The following is a 17,579-nucleotide window of genomic DNA, read 5'->3' on the forward strand; positions in this document are numbered from 1 at the left end:
TATATTGCCTTTGTTACAAACTCCTATTATTTGTTGATTAATACTCAGGCCCCCAAACAGTAGCTATACCGTTGGATAATCAACAACTCCCACCAGTGTTTTCTGCCCCTTAGTTCTTATCTCCACCCATACTGATTCTACTTCCTGATCTTCCAAGCCAAGATCCATTCTCACTACTGCCCTTATGTCATCCTTTATCTGGGCTTACACCCCCCCCCCCTTTTCGATTCTGCCTGTCTTTTCAAAATGTCAAGCACCAACAGCCCTAGTTATTTGATTTGCCAGCATAAGAAATAGGAGCAGGAGTAGGCCCTTCGAGCCTGCTCCACCATTCATTGATGAGATCATGGCTGATCTTCTGCCTCAACTCCATTCACCAGCCCTATTGCCATATTCCTTGATGCCCTTACTAGTCAGAAATCTATCGACTTCTGTTTTGAATATACCCAATGACTGAGCCTCCACAGCCCCCTCGAAAGGATAATTAATAGTCCTAGCCCCTTTAGGGCTACCCCAGATCAGGTGTATTCCCCAGATGTTCACTTTCAACTGAAGTTTGAGGTAGCCGAATCCTAAAGATGCTTAATTGGGTCTAAAGGCTTAGACTTATCTCCCTAAAGGAAAGGAACAACCTGAAAATGTTATCATCCTCCAGATAGCACTTTCAATAAGTTTAGCTAGACAGTAACGTTCTGGATACTTTGAGGGTCTGGAAAACTCCCTCGGAACTCTGCAACTCCTCACCAAGGAGCGTACAGAGATTGAGTTTGCGAGTTTGATGCAGAAATATTGTGAGACAATTCTAAAAATATATAGATTTATTAAAGAACTGACGTAATTACAGTAGGTGTTTCAATCGCAACATTAACAGTTCCAAATACAAAAAGCTTACAATTCTATTATCAGAGATCCTTATTCTCAAATCTTAACTTCGCTACATTTTTACAGTTCTTAGTCTTATTCCAGGATATCCACCAAAATCAAATACAGTACAATACCTTGATCCCTGAGGTACAAAGAGTTGTAGACTTACAGAGCTTGCCTCTGAAGCCGAGAATCGCTTTGCCCCTTTACAGCGAATCTATCATCCCATTTGAAAGTTCAATTTTTATACCCTTTTGCAGTGGTATTTTCTTGGAAGTTTTCTGCTGACCCCTGCTATTTTTACAGTTGAATCAGCTGGTACCATTAAGAATGATGTCTCTACCCTAGGTGTTTGAAGCTTATCATTAAAAATGGTGTAACCAGCAGGTGCATCTATTTGATGTCATTCTTCTCTTCTGTTTGTGTCTTTTTATGACGTGTCAATTAAAACCCCTCAACCAGGGTGATCTATGCAATTCTTATTTACCTTAGCTGGTTGCAACACAATCGTGTGTCCTGTGTTTCATTTGATATTTTTATGAAAGCATATGTTTCTTACACTTTGGAAATAATCACAAGATTAATTTAGAACACCTTAAACAGGGTGTACCATTGTATTTTTCCAAAGCTTCAGACGTCTCCAACCTCCTGTTTCAATCAGGTTATTGATTGTGTCAACTTATCTGATCGCAATAGCCTGTATGCTGTTTACAGCTTCTCCATTGTTGAGGCTTCCAGATTTCCAGACCTAGTTTGTCATATTACAAAGGCCAGAATTCTTTCATAGAATGGTGTATTTTTCTGAATATGGCTTATTCCTTCGCACTCTGGGTAGAGAATTCCAGAGATTCACCACCCTCTGAAGAAATTTCTTCTCATCTCAGTCCTGAATGGCCTACCCTTTATCCTGAGACTGTGGCCCCTGGTTCTAGACTCCCCAGCCAAGGGAAACATTCTCCCAGCATCCACCCTATCAAGCCCTGTAATAATTTTGTATGCTTCAATGAGATCCCCTCTCATTCTTCTGAATTCAAGAGAATACAGGCCTAGTTTACTCAATCTCTTCTCATACGACAGTCCCGCCAACCCAGGTATCAATCTCGTGAACCTTCGTTGCACTCCCTCTATGGCAAGTATATCCTTCCTTAGGTAAGGAGACCAAAATTGTACACAGTACTCCAGGTGTGGTCTCACCAAGGCCCTATATAATTGGAGTAAGACTTCTTTACTTCTGTACTCAAATCCTCTTGTAATAAATAGATACTGGTCCCAGCCCAGTTTAAGTGGATTCTTGCCAAAACTTTTATCATGAGGCAGCCATTGAACAACTTCAATTACCTTCACTGTCCTTGGGGAGGTTCGTATTTCCTATTCTTTTGCCTGGCTCTACTTTCTTCCTTGGGATCAACATCAGTATTCCCCCTAACTCTCTTTTGTGGATACACGGCCCCATTAAGTGGCTTCGAGGCCCAATAATGGAAACTCAACATCGAAAAGTCCTGGGCTGCGCAGCTTAGAGGGAACGTTGATCAACATCCTCAATTTTACACTTCAAAAAACTGTCCAGTGTTCACAATCATCAAACACCAAATGTCAGTCACATCAGTTATATAGCATTAGGGAGCTAGCAGGTGTTGCGGTGTCTGGAATGCTTGAATTTGAAATGGCATATTAATTCTGGCAAAGATCATCTGACTGGTAGCAAACTATATTACTGTGAAATGGCACTGCTTACCTGATGGATGCCTACAGCTTTCACCAATGCAGACTCACCCCCACCTTGTTACTCACTATGGTACACTGGCAATCAAAAGTCTGAAATTCCTTAAATGTTAAGAAATTGAGCAAATGTATAAATTCAAAGAAAAAATATACACCAATACAGCCTTGCAATGTGAACACTGTCTGCTGCATAATAATTAATTACTGTGCACCCAGAAGCAGACCTGATTGGTCCAACTTGCACTTCTAGAAATCAGTGGGAATTCAAACATCCATGCCCATTGCAAGGCTGCATTGGTGTATACTTTTTCTTTGAGTTTAAATATATTTGCTCCATTTTAGATGAATTCATACTTTTGATGCATCCCCCAGTTGTGAAGTTGCATTGGTTGCTCCCCTTCTCGACCAGCAGGTCATCCGCCACCCCCCCCCCCCCCCCCCCCCAAAAAAAAGTTTTGGAACCTCTGCTCTAAGCCAAATCACCAGTTCATAAATGTAAAGTACACGGTTAAGAGGTGTTTTCTCAAGTGAAATTCTGTAGACAAGTCTCACTTGTGCAAAACATTGTTTGGATTGATCAGCCATTAGGTCTCATTCCTGCCCCAGGCAGCCACAAGACCTGCTAGCCCAAGCTTCTGCAATATGGAGTATGCTGAGTGAGAAATAAAATAGGATCATTTGCTCTGTTTCATTCTCCACATTCTTTCTCTCGCTGTTGGTTCCTTTGTCCCTCATTAGTGATTTGATGTATTTATACTGGAGCAGTTTTGTGTTCTGCTTGAAGGGTGGGGGGCGCAGGGAAGCAGTCAGCCTTAAGCAGTGTAGAAACAGTCACTCGGACATTGTCATGACTCATTTGAGTTAATCAAAACTGTGCAAGATACTTAGCGTGTACACATTTATAATTTTGTTTTATTGTGCAAGATGAGGGTTTAACATATCCAGGAATCAGCATTTCATGTTTCTGAAGTTTATCATGTTACTAATACTCTGAACTGCCAAAAACTTCAGTTTTAATTTGGGAATTGCTCTTTATTTTTCCTTTTCTGTAGTCTTTTGACAAGCAGGGATTTCATGCTGGTACACCACCTCCGTTCAATCTGCCATCGGCACTTGGAGGAACAGGTGCCCTAAACCCTGGTGCAGCTGCAGGGTATGCTCCACCTTTCTTGCACATTGTGTCAGCTCACCAGCAGCCTCACTCCCCAATGCTGCATCATCACCTGCAGCAGGATAATCAGGTAAAGACACAGCATGTAGAAAAATGCATACTTTCTGCAGTTGGATACAAATAATGAACTTTTATGTTGAAGTAGACATGGTTTTAAAGTGTCTTAAGTATCCACCAGTTCAGTGTTTGTGTGCAATGAGCTTTATTTTGGCATTTTAATATAGTATTTACAGCAGTCTTTATTTAAGTCTCCTTTATATTGACTGAAAATGTGGATGTCAGTTGCACTACAACTGTATGATGTGATATAACAACCTGGCCTAGGAAGGGATAAATCAGCCAGGCTTCCCACTCCTGATTGCTATCCAGTGGCCCCTGTCGGGAAGCGTGGGGACAGCATTACAGCCCAGCTAGTTTCTTTCTGCAGCCTGCTGATGCGTTTCAAAACGGCCATACTACTTGAGTACCGGAGAACTGCTGATGCCATGTACCCAAACAGCAGCTGGTGCCTTGGGAATGGTAGGGGAAGAGAAACAGATAAGGATCGAAGTGAGCTGTTACTGCACAAAGAGCAGGATGCTTCTTGTTGCATCTTGCATTTGAAAAATGAACTTTGTAAATGAATTAAATTCCATTTTCTTACTCTTGAGTCCATAAATAGATTCCAAGAACCCTTTTTTCTAGAACTGAAAATTAAGCTGTGAATGGACAGCTGTTCAACAATGAAAGTGGTCTTTGCAAAACCTGGAGTGGTCAGAAGTATTTTGAGTGGCAACATGAGTATTTTAAAATCTATGTAGTTTGGGCCTCGTGATTTCACCTGCCATATTTTTCCATTTCTTAGTACAAAATTGGACTTTCGCTGGATAAAATCATCGCCACTTTGAACTTTTGTTGTAAGCTTGAGGGTAAAGGATGAGGGATGGAAGATGTGCTAGAGAAGTCGTGTCCTCCAAGTAGGGAACTGAAAAATAAAAGGCTGAATTTATGAAAAATTATGATGTAAAGGATTTGCAATATTCAGAGGACTGGCTATGGGAGAAATAAATTTATAAAATTAAGGAACCCATATTAAATTTTGCTGTAATAAAACACTCTAAAACCTTTAAGAACGTGCTGTTCCTGTAGTTGAAAAATTTGCAGCTTTAATACAAAACTGTTCAACTGATTACCTTTTTAAATGTAAATGCACCACATGAAGTGATATTAACCCACACACGACCAAAGATTTGATTCCTAGTTTCTGTTATGTTGGCTGACTATGGATGGAGCAGCAATTGGAGCTCTACGGTTGGTCTTGGTGACCCTAGGCTAGGGAGGGTGAAACTTGGCTGGGATTCTTGCTGCATGCTAATTGCTTGCATCTGTTGTAAATTATGGATGCCAAGTGACAATCTGATTGGGTGTAGCTATGCTTCCCTCTGGGGCAGAGTGATCATAATATGATAGAATTTTAAATTAATTTTGAGAGTGACTTGCCTAAGTCCGAAACTAGAGTCTTAAACTTAAATAAAGCCAATTACATAGGTATGAGGGGCGAGTTGGCCAAGGTAGATTGGAAAAATAGATTAAAAGGTATGGTGGTAGATAAGCAGTGGCTAGCATTTAAAGAAATATTTCATAATTTTCAACAAAAATACATTCCATTGAAAACAAAAACTCTGCAGGAAAAGTGATCCAACCGTGGCTAACTAAAGAAGTTAAGGATAGCATTAGATTGAAAGAAGAAGCTTCTAATGTTGCAAAGAATAGTAAGCCTGAAGATTGGGAGAGTTTTGGAAACCAGCAAAGGTTGACCAAAAAATTGATGAGGGGAAAAAATAGAATGAGTAACAACTAGCAAGAAATATAAAAGCTGGTTGTAAGAGTTTCTACAAATATGTAAAAAGGAAGAGTAGCAAAAGTAAACGTTGGTCCCTTAGAGGCGGAGACAGGAGAAATTATTATGCGGAATAAGGAAATGGCAGAAACGTTAAATATTTTGCACATGTCTTCACAGTAGAAGACACAAAAAGCATACCAAAAATGGTGGAGAACCAAGGGGCTAATGAGGGTGAGGAACTTAACTTAATTAATATAAGTAGAGAAAGTACTAGAGAAACTAATGGGACTAAAAGCCGACAAATCCCCTGGACCTGATGGCCTACATCCTAGAGTTCTAAAAGAGGTGGCTGAAGAGATGGTGGATGCATTGGTTTTGATCTTCCTAAATTCTGGAGTTGTCCCGGTGGATTGGAAGGTTGCAAATGTAACACCGCCATTGAAGAAAGGGAGAGAGAGAAAAAACAGGGAACTACAAGCCAGTTAGCCTGACATCAGTTGTCGGGAAAATGCTGGAATCCATTGTTAAGGAAGTGGTATCAAGTCACTTAGAAAATCATAACATGATTAGGCAGAGTCTGTTAAGTCTGTGTGTTATAATGAGAATTACTACACAGACCACAAGAGTAACTTTTAACAGGTCTTTACTAGTCGAAGGTCAGGGCGGAACTGCCCAATAAATCATTACACAGCACTTGTATACCGGTGTGGTCACCACCGGTATTACGGTATACAGCAGCCAAGATAAAGTAGTGCAACTCTTAAAATAGTTCTCTTAAAGGTGGAACGGTTACATACACCACAATCCTCCCTTTTTAGCTTAACAATATATATTCCCCATTAACATAATATAATAACATATATACACAACTTCATGTAAAAACAGTTCACAGATTCAGTCTCTCTGGAGGCTTCCTGACTCGGTCCGGATAACGCCTCGGTGGTGTAGTAGTTTTCGGTGGTGTAGTAGGTTCTTTTGGCAAGGTCGATTCGGCTTGAATGCCAGTGTCGGGTTCATCTGATTCCAGTATCACCGGATCGGAGGTAGATACTATGGGTATCTCTGCTTCTTCATTAGGCGTATAGAGTTGTGGAGTAGGTTGTCCCTTTTCGGATGACTCTATGATCTGGTCAACATGGCGCCTTATTATGCTTTCACCAATGTCCACGGTATACATCAGCGGTCCTAGTCGTGTGCAAATAGTTCCAGGCTGCCATTTCTCGGTACGGTAGTCCCGGGCCAAAACTTGTTGACCTATCTGGAAGGTTCTAGTTGGCCTTTCATTCACGCCTTGAAATTGCCGGTTCTCTACATCCCTTCTGATGTTTGGCTTGATCAAATCCAGCTGGCATCTTAGTCTTCTATTGAAAAACATCATGGCGGGAGTTTGGTTTGTGACCGCATGTGTTGCATTCCTGTACGCCAACAAGAAGTTATCCACCTTATGTTGCAGATTTATGTCTTCATTACCCATGGCCTTTATGGCCTTCTTGAAGGTCTGGACAAACCTTTCAGCTAATCCATTGGTGGCGGGATGGTATGGGGCGGACGTGTAGTTCTTAACCCCATTGTTTTTTAAGAACTTCCTGAATTCTTCGGACACGAATTGCGGTCCATTATCAGAACAGATCTCTTCCGGCAGCCCATTCCTGGCAAATATGGCCCTTAATACTGTGATGGTTTTTTCCGTGGTGGTGGAGGACATCTTTATTACCTCCGGCCACTTGGAGTGTGCATCCACCGCGATGAAGAACATTGAGTCCATAAATGGACCAGCAAAGTTGATATGAACCCTTTGCCATGGAGATGAGGGCCACTCCCCATGGATGTAGAGGGGCTTGTGGTGGGGCGGTTTGGACCTTCTGGCATCCTAGACAGCTCTTGGTCATTTCTTCGATGTCTCCATCGATACCTGGCCACCACACAAACGCTCTGGCTAGGTTCTTCATTTGCACTCAACCCAGATGCCCCTCGTGAAGCTCCTTTAGCACGTTACTCTGGAGTTTGGGTGGAATCACCACTCTGGATCCACACATCAAGGTTCCTCAGCACACTGACAGCTGTTCTCTTCTTTGCGAGAATGCTGGCAACAGTGGTTCGCCATGTGCTGGCCATCCCTTCACCGTTAAATCGTAGACTCGTGAGAGAGTCGGGTCATTTCTCATTTCTTTTTCAATGGTAGAATTTGTTACTGGTAGACATTCCACTATGGTTGAGTGGAACATCTCCACTGGGTCCACTGTAGGTGCCTCTTCTACCGTTGGCAACGGTAGGCGCGATAAACCCTCAGCATTCCCATGCTGGTTTGATCCTTTGTATTCTATGTCATATTGGTGTGCCCCTAGGAAAAGGGACCACCTCTGTAGCCTTTGCGCTGTCATAATGGAAACGCCCTTTTTAGGGTTGAATATGGATACCAACGGCTGGTGGTCTGTCAGCAGTGTAAACTTCTGGCCCTGCAGGTAATGATTAAACTTCTTTACTCCCCACACCAGGCTGAGAGCCTCCCTATCTATCTGAGCATAGTTGCGCTCAGCGGAGGTCAATGATCTGGATGCAAATGCGATTGGCCTTTCCGAGCCATTTGGCCACTTGTGTGAGAGTACTGCTCCAATACCACAAGGAGAAGCATCACAAGCTAAACGAATAGGTAGCGTTGGGTTGAAGTGAGCCAACACTTCCTCTGAGGTGATCAATGCCTTGCTTTTGCGAAAGGCCTTCTTACAGTCCTCGCTCCACTTCCATGGTACTTTCTGCAAAAGAGCATTCAGCGGGTGCAGCACCGTGGATAGATTTGGCAGAAACTTATGGTAATAGTTAATCAACCCTAGGAACGACCTCAACTGGGATATATTTTCCGGAGCGGGAGCCTTCACAACAGCTTCGATCTTGTCAGGTGACTTGTGCAGCCCCTCCTGGTCAATGACATGACCACAGTACGAGATCCATTTCTGAAAGAACTCACATTTCTGGCGATTAACTCGAAGGCCATATTCCTTCAACCTGGTGAGCACCAGTTTCAAATTTGCAAGGTGTTCCTCATCGTCATCTCCTGTAATCAGGATATCGTCCAAGTAACATTGAGTGCTTGGAATTCCCTGTAATACCTGCTCCATGGCCCTCTGCCAAATTGCTGGAGCTGAAGCCACTCCAAAAACCAGTCTATTATATCGATACAAGCCTCTGTGCGTGTTGATTGTGAGATACTGGCGCGACTCTTCCTCAACTTCCATCTGTAAGTACGCTTGCGCCAGGTCTATCTTGGTGAAGCGTTTCCCGCCAGACAATGAAGCAAAGATATCCTCAATCCGCGGAAGCGGATATTGCACCGTCTGAAGCACCGGATTAACTGTGATCTTGAAGTCTCCACAGATGCGGACCATCCCCGGTTCCCCTGGCTTGTTACTCGATGAACGCTTCATGACGGGAACAATGGGCGTGGCCCACTCACTCCAGTCCACCTTAGACAGTACTCCTGAACGTTCTAGCCCTTCCAGCTCAGCTTCCACAGCAGGTCGTATCGCATAAGGTACCGGTCTGGCTTTGAAAAATTTTGGGTTTGCATGTTCTGCAATCTTGATTTTTGCCTTAATTCCTCAGTGTTCCCAGTCCCTGTTGGAACACCTCTTTAGCCTCATCCAATATTCTGGACAATCGTCCAGGTTTGACATCTTTTTTCCCGGAATCTACCGTTATTGCGTTTAGGGAGTGCCAGTCCATATTTATTTTCCTGATCCACTCCTGTCCCAGAAGTGGTGGACCTCCCTCAGGTAGTACATATAAGTCCATTCCTTGGTGTTCTTTGCCCTTGTGTACCACCTTGACTTTTATCTTTCCGATGGGGTATACTCTTTGCACCATGTATGTCTGCAATACTATCTTCGTACCCCGTAGGGGAATATGTTTGAATAACCTTTTGTAATCTTGCTTATTCATGACCGTCAACGCCGATCCGGTGTCCAATTCCATCTTCATTTGGACTCCTGCTATCTGCAGTGTGACCCAGATAGTTTGTCGGTCAGCTTCCTTACTCACATTGTGAATTCTCAGACTACCCAGTTCCTTGCTGTTGGAGTCTGAATCCAAATTCTGTTCATCCGAACTCTTCTCAGCCACCTTATGTACCTTTCTGCACTTTTCCTGCGGTGACTTTTTGTTGCTGGTCTTCTTTCCTGACCGGCATACTTTAGCTATGTGACCAAGCTTGCCACATTTTCTACATTCCTGGTTTTTAAACCAGCATTGGTTCTGATCGTGTGTTGTCTTCCCACAACGATAACATTTCGTTGTACCCGAAGCCATTTGATCTACGCTGAGTACCGCTGCCTTCAGCTGCATTTCCGCAGTGCTTCTCGCTGCGGCTTCGTGCGATGCTGCAATAGAGACAGCCTTATCAAGTGTAAGATCATTCTCTTAAAGCAGCCGCTTTTGTGTTCCTTCTTTCGACAATCCACACACTAATTTGTCTCAGTGCCTCTGTCAGGCTTTCCCCAAACTGGCAGTATTTCGCTAGCTTACGCAGTTCAATTAAATACTCCCCGTTGCTTTCCTCTTTCAGTTGCGTTCTCACATAAAATTTAAATCGTTCCGCTAACATCAGCGGTGTGGGGTTCAAATGATTTTTCAGGACAGCACCAATATTAGCGAAGGTCTGATCCGCCGGTTTAGCTGGTGATAGAAGATGCTTCAATAGCCCGTATGTCTTCGCACGCATTGAGTTTAGTAAGGTTAGTGCTTTATCTTCATCTGATATTTTATTTGCCTTACAATATATCTCTATGCGTTCTACATACGTGGCCCAATCTTCAACATCGGGATCGAAATCGTTGATGTTACCACGCTAAGGCATCTTCGCAACCTTCTTGAGAAACAAAAAGAAATTTTTCTTTTTTTTTTTCAAAATGGCGGTTTCCTGCGCTTGTCTTCTTCCCCCGCCTACGAAAATGGCGGCTTCCCGCGTTTGCCTTTCTCCCCCGCTGGCTGTAATGGCGATTGCCGTATTGCTGCGTTCGCCCTCCCCAGCGGTTTTCAAATCGTGCCTCCCAGCCCCTCTTGCAGTCTGGTCCTTTCCTCCGGCTGCGGCTGAGTTCTCTGCGGTTTAAAAAAAAAAAAAATTCTCCCGCACCTTATGCTGACCCGGTCGCTGCGCCTCGCGGCCTCGGTAGCTGCCCGGCCTTTTTCCCCGGTCGCGGTCGAGCTCTCTCTCGACGCTGTTGCGTCTCCCAGCCCGCTTGCAGCCCGGTCTTTTACACCGGCTGCGTTTGCATTCACCGCAGCTCCCGTGCCTTATGCTGCCCCAGTCTCAGCGCCTCTGGCCCCGACTTATGTCCGGCTCTTTTCCCCGGCCATGGTCGAGTTCTCCGCCCTTATAGCCTCCGTTTTTCCCTCCCCTACTTCACAGCCAACGTGGCCGACTTGCTGCTCGTCGCTGATCGGCTTACCCACCACCGTGATAGAAGGGATGATCACTGCCTGTTGCTGCTGGAAGGCTTCGTGTCAGAATTCTTCCTTTGCTCTGCAGACCCGAGTCTTTTCTCAGCAGAATGATGAGGGCGGATGCCTCCTCTCAATGTCCGTTAAACTGCCTTGGATGTATATCTGCCGCAGGGTAAGATCGTACTCGTCGCCACTGTTAAGTCTGTGTGTTATAATGAGAATTACGACACAGACCACGAGTAACTTTTAACAGGTCTTTACTAGTCGAAGGTCAGGGCGGAACTGCCCAATAAATCATTACACAGCACTTATATACCGGTGTGGTCACCACCGGTATTACAGTATACAGCAGCCAAGATAAAGTAGTGCAACTCTTAAAATAGTTCTCTTAAAGGTGGAACGGTTACATACACCACAGAGTCAACATGGTTTTATGAAAGGGACGTCATGTTTGACATTTATTTGTTTTTTGAGGATGTAACTAGCAGGGTAGATAAAGGGGAACCAGTGGATGTAGTATATTTGGATTTCCAATAGGCATTTGATAAGGTGCCACATACAAGGTTTTCACAAGATTAGAGCTCATGGGGTTGGGAGTAATATAGTAGCATGGATAGAGGATTGGTTAACAGACAGAAAAGAGAGCAGGAATAAACAGATCTTTTTCAGGTTGGCAGGCTGTAACTAGTGGGGTGCCACAAGGATCAGTGTTAGGGCCTCAGCTATTTACAATCTATATTAATGACCTAGATGAAGGGACCAAGTGTAATGTATCCAAGTTTGCTAATGATACAAAGCTAGGTGGGACAGTAAGCTGTGAGGAGAACACAGTCAGCAAAGGGATATAGATAGACTGAGTGAGTGGGCAGTAAGGTGGCAGATGGGGTATACTGTACGGACATGAGGTTATTCACTTTGGTAGGAAGAATAGGAAAACCGAATACTTTTTAAATGGTAAAACTTTCAATTGTTGGTGTTGAGAGATTTGGGTGTCCTTGTGCAAGAAACACAAAAAGCTAGCATGCAGGTACAGCAAGCAATAAGGAAGGCAAATGGCATGTTGGCCTTTCTTGGAAGGGGGTTGGAGTATAAGAGTAAGGAAGTCTTGCTACAATTGTCCAGGGCCTTGGCGAGACCACACCTGGAGTACTGTGCAGAGTTCTGGTCTCCTTATCTAAGGAAGGATACACTTGCCTTGGAGGCGGTGCAACGAAGGTTCACTAGATTGATTCCTGGGATGAGAGTGCTGTCCTATGATGGGAGATTGTGTTGAATGGGCCTATACCCTCGAGAGTTTAGAAGAATGAGGTGATCTCATTGAAACATACAAGATTCTGAAGGGGATTGACAGGGTAGATGCTGAGGTTGTTTCCCCCTGGCTAGAGTGTCTAGAACTAGGGGGCATAGTCTCAGGATAAGTGGTAGGCCGTTTAAGATGAGGAATTTCTTCACTCAGAGGGTTGTGAATCTTTGGAATTCTGTGCCCCAGAGGGCTGTGGATGCTGAGTCTTGAGTATATTCAACGCTGAGATAGATAGATTTTTGGATTCTAGGATAATCCTATGGGGAGCGGGTGGGAAAGTGGAGTTGCGGTCGATGATCAGCCATGATCTTATTGAATGGCGAAGCAGGCTCGAGGGGCCGCATGGCCACCTCCTGCTTGCTCTTATGGTCTTTAAATGGACTCAACTTGCCTTGAGAATGGCCACTTGGTCAACATAATTGGTTGGTGGTGCCTGTGAATGAATTAAATTAACAGATTTTGACTGCACATTTTAACACTCATTTTTTAACTGATGCATTTTGACTTGCAGGGTGGTTCTGGACAGCGCAATCAGCAGAGCAGCATACCACAGAAGTCTCAGGTTAACAAACCCAACTATGGCAGCTCTCCATACTGGGGGAATTAAACTGAAAGCTGTTGCCCACTGTTGGTAAAAGGCAAAGGAAGAAAACTGGTTGGCCAAATGTCTCTGTTGGGGGAAAAAGAAAATCTTAACATACCTTAAATGTGACAGTTGCCCGCTTTTGATTTGCTGTTGTATGTAATATATTTATGTATGTATTTGTATATGTAATAGTAGAGCCTAGATGTGGTTTCTGCACTTGAAGCCTTTCTTCGTAGGGGAAGATTAATAAACTCTCCATCAGCAACAATGCATATTTGTTTGAGCTCTGTGGGCTTTATAAATGGATAGTGTTTTGCAGTATTGAAAATGGGATTCCCTTTGTTTTGTTTTAACTAGGAATTTATGGAGAGACCCAGGAAGAAGGGGGGGAAAAACATTGTAGAAATCCAGATTCTGTGCATATTTTTTTTGTGACTGTATCCTATTAATTTTGTATCCATATCAAACTTGGACAGTCTTTTAATTTTAAGCTCCACCTGATTCTGTGGATGATTTTCAAAGAAACCTGTTCATAAGCAGAATTTTTTTTTTTTCTTTTTAATTCATTGTCCTGGTAAGAACTGTGTATTTATCTTTGAAGGTATTTATTTAATATTTCAAAATGCACAGGCTCCAGTATGTAGAACCATATACATTTATTTGTTATCTTTCCCTTCTTGCCTATGCTAACCAGAGCTAGTATTTTTAAAGATCTTTACTTCCAATATAACATCCCATCCAACAGTTCTGTTCTTAACACCCTGAGCCAGTATGGTGAATATTTTAGTTTAATTTCTTTTTAACCCCAACCCCAACCCCAACACAACCTAATAAAGGCTCTGAGCGATAAAACCATGAGTGGAATTTTTGTTGCTGGTGCAGTTTATTTCACTTTGGATTCTAGAAGTTAATTTGTTCTATTATGGGAACAAAGGAGTTTGATTAAAATGCAAAATATATTCCTATTGGGCAGAAAAAAGAGGTGCATCATAATGGCACTTGTGGATAAAGAGACCACATTTTTTTTGTTTAAAAACTTAAGGGAGGTATATAATAAAATTGGTGCTAAAAAAATAAAGAAAATCATGAATATAGGAAGTGTAGTGGAGGTGGAAAAGGGAAAGGTTGCAGATTGTTATCAAAGGAAATGAGGCTTTTCTAAGCATATAAAGTAAAAATAGTTAAGAGGGTAGGAGTACTCTGAGGATGAAGGACCACTGCAGGATGGAGTATAATTGTGGAGGGTAAAGGTATGGTGGAGATAATAGTATGCTTGGTTTTTTTCTTTGATCAATACTGCTCCCCACCCCTTCTCTCTTTACTTCCCTATCTTTCCTGAATACCTTGTAGCCAGGAATATTAAGTTTTTGAGCCAGGTCTCTCTTGTTGCCATTATTTCATCATCCCATGTAGTGACTTGTGCCTACGGCTCACCAACTGTATTTACCACACTAAGTGCATTTACGCACATGTACTCCAAACCCATCTTGGATTGCCTCGTATTTAGCAGCTGTCTGATCCCTCCTATTTCTGAACTACTCTCTTTTCTAATGCTGTTTCTCCTCTCGTGTTTCATCGTGGTGCCCATTCTCCTGCCAAATTAGTTTATACCCTCCCCCACACCACTCGTTAACCTTTCCAAGGACATTGGTCCTAACTCCGTTGAGGTGCAACCGATCCACTTTGAACAGATCCCAATGTCTCGGGAATCTGAAGTCCTCCCTGCTGCACCATTTCTCTGGCCATGTGTTTGTTGTATCCGTGTGTTAATGGAGACACGGAATGCAGGAGTTGGTTTAACAGGTGTTTACTGAACAAAGTCTGGAGGTGAACTAAAAGATACAAGATGCGATACAGGCTTATATACCTGAGTGGTCACTACCGGCATTACAGTACACAGGCTCTTAAAGGCACATACACTACAATTCCTCCCCTTTTAGATAATTAGTACATAACATTTTAAGTAATCATTAATTAACATGTTTACAAGAACAATAATCTACACATATGCTGCAGTTAATCAATTATAAGTCAGTCTCTCTGGAGGCTTCCTGACTCGGTCCGGATAACGCCTCGGTGGTGCAGTAGGTTCTTTTGGCAAGGTCGATTCGGCTTGAATGCCAGTGTCTGGTTCATCTGGTTCCAGTATCACCGGATCGGAGGTAGCTACTATGGGTATCTCTGCTTCATCATTAGGCGTATAGAGTTGTGGTGTAGGTTGTCCCTTTTCGGATGACTCTATGATCTGGTCAGCATGGCGCCTTATTATGCTTTCTCCAATGTCCACGGTATACATCAGCGGTCCTAGTCGTGTGCAAATAGTTCCAGGCTGCCATTTCTCGGTACGGTAGTCCCGGGCCAAAACTTGTTGACCTATCTGGAAGGTTCTAGTTGGCCTTTCATTCATGCCTTGACATTGCCGGTTCTCTACGTCCCTTCTGATGTTTGGCTTGATCAAATCCAGCCGGCATCTTAGTCTTCTGTTGAAAAACATCATGGCGGGAGTTTGGTTTGTAACCACATGTGTTGCATTCCTGTACGTAAACAAGAAGTTATCTACCTTATGTTGTAGATTTATGTCTTCATTACCCATGGCCTTTATGGCCTTCTTGAAGGTCTGGACAAACCTTTCAGCTAATCCATTGGTGGCGGGATGGTATGGGGCGGACGTGTAGTTCTTAACCCCATTGTTTTTTAAGAACTTCCTGAATTCTTCGGACACGAATTGCGGTCCATTATCAGAACAGATCTGTTCAGGCAGCCCATTCCTGGCAAATATGGTCCTTAATACTGTGATGGTTTTTTCCGTGGTGGTGGAGGACATCTTTATTACCTCCGGCCACTTGGAGTGTGCATCCACCGCGATTAAGAACATTGAGTCCATAAATGGACCAGCAGTGTCGATATGTACCCTTTGCCATGGAGATGAGGGCCACTCCCATGGATGTAGAGGGGCTTGTGGTGGGGCGTTTTGGACCTTCTGGCATCCTAGACAGCTCTTGGTCATTTCTTCGATGTCTCCATCGATACCTGGCCACCACACAAACGCTCTGGCTAAGTTCTTCATTTGCACTCCACCCAGATGCCCCCGCGTGAAGCTCCTTTAGCACTTTATCCTGGAGTTTGGGTGGAATCACCACTCTGGATCCACACATCAAGGTTCCTCGGCACACTGACAGCTGTTCTCTTCTTTGCGAGAATGCTGGCAACAGTGGTTCGCCATGTGCTGGCCATCCTTTTACTGTTAAATCGTAGACTCGAGAGAGAGTCGGGTCATTTCTCATTTCCTTTTCAATGGTAGAATTTGTTACTGGTAGACATTCCACTATGGTTGAGTGGAACATCTCCACTGGGTCCACTGTAGGTGCCTCTTCTACCGTTGGCAACGGTAGGTGCGATAAACCCTCAGCATTCCCATGCTGTTTTGATCCTTTGTATTCTATATGTCATATTAGTGTGCCCCTAGGAAAAGGGACCACCGCTGTAGCCTTTGCGCTGTCATAATGGGAATGCCCTTTTTAGGGTTGATGGTCAGTCAACAAGGTAAATTTTTGTCCGTGTACGTAATGGTTGAATTTCTTCACTCCCCCCACCAGGCTGAGTGTTTCCCTGTCGATCTGGGCATAGTTACGCTCAGCTGAGTTCAATGAGCGTGACGCAAAAGCTATCGGCCGCTCCGAGCCATCAGGGAATCTATGCAATAATACCGCTCCTACGCCGTAAGGGAATGCATTGCACGCCAGTCTGATTGTAATGAGCCAACACTTCCTTGGACAGGATCAAGCCTTTGCATTCATGGAAGGCACGTTTACAGTCTTCGCTCCATTTCCAAATTACTCCCGTTTGTAGCAGTGCGTTAAGAGGGTGCAGAACAGTTGACAAGTTCGGTAAAAATTTATGACAGTAATTTATCAATCCCAGGAACGACCTTAATTGTGAGACACAGAGGTGCTGGGGCTTTTATGACCGCTTCAATTTTTTCAGGTGACTTATGCAACCCTTCTTCGTTAATTATATGGCCACAATATGATATTTGTTTCTGGAAAAATTCGCACTTGGGGCGATTTGCTCGTAGGCCCCGTTCTCTCAGCCTAGTGAGCACCTGCTCCAAATTGGCAAGGTGCTCGTTGTCGTTTTCTCCTGTTACAAGGATGTCGTCTAGGTAGCATTGAGTCCCCGGAATCCCTTGCAGGACTTACTCCATAGCTCTTTGCCAGATAGCTGGAGCTGATGCTACTCCGAAAACCAGTCGGTTGTACTGGTACAGGCCTTTGTGTGTTTATCGTGAGATACTTTTTAGAGGTCTCCTCAACCTGTGCCAAGTCAATTTTGGTGAAACGTTTCCCTCTGGATAGTGAGGCGAAAATATCTTCTATCCTTGGAAGAGGATACTGTACCGTGTGAAGGACCGGGTTTACAGTCACCTTGAAGTCCCCACAGATGCGAATTTTTCTCTGTTCTTCAGATTTATCATTATTCAACGTTTTCTTCATGACCGGGACGATGGGTGTTGCCCGCTCGCTCCAATCTACCTTGGATAACACGCCTGCCTTTTCCAAATTCTCCAGCTCTGCCTCGACTGCTGGACGAATTGCGTATGGCACTGGCCTTGCCTTAAAAAACTTGGGAATTGCCGCATCTTCTACTTTTATTGAGGCGGTGACGCCTTTCAAGG

At 43.7% G+C, this 17,579-nt stretch overlaps 1 protein-coding gene across 1 annotated transcript in view; it reads left to right on the top strand.

Moving 5' to 3' along the window:
- LOC147123500 (ubiquitin-associated protein 2-like) overlaps positions 1–13,762 on the top strand; it is a 57,327-nt gene extending 43,565 nt beyond the window's left edge. Inside the window, exons 13-14 of the mRNA XM_085966186.1 lie at positions 3,639–3,827; positions 12,830–13,762. Coding sequence (XP_085822312.1) covers positions 3,639–3,827; positions 12,830–12,925 — 285 coding nt within the window. The 3' untranslated portion in view covers positions 12,926–13,762. The remainder of the gene's footprint in view (positions 1–3,638; positions 3,828–12,829) is intronic.
- Positions 13,763–17,579: the final 3,817 nt, after the last annotated feature.

The sequence above is a fragment of the Somniosus microcephalus genome, chromosome 2, assembly GCF_052327205.1.
Source record: "Somniosus microcephalus isolate GS21.2 chromosome 2, FLI_Smic_1.0, whole genome shotgun sequence".
NCBI classification, from domain to species: domain Eukaryota; kingdom Metazoa; phylum Chordata; class Chondrichthyes; order Squaliformes; family Somniosidae; genus Somniosus; species Somniosus microcephalus.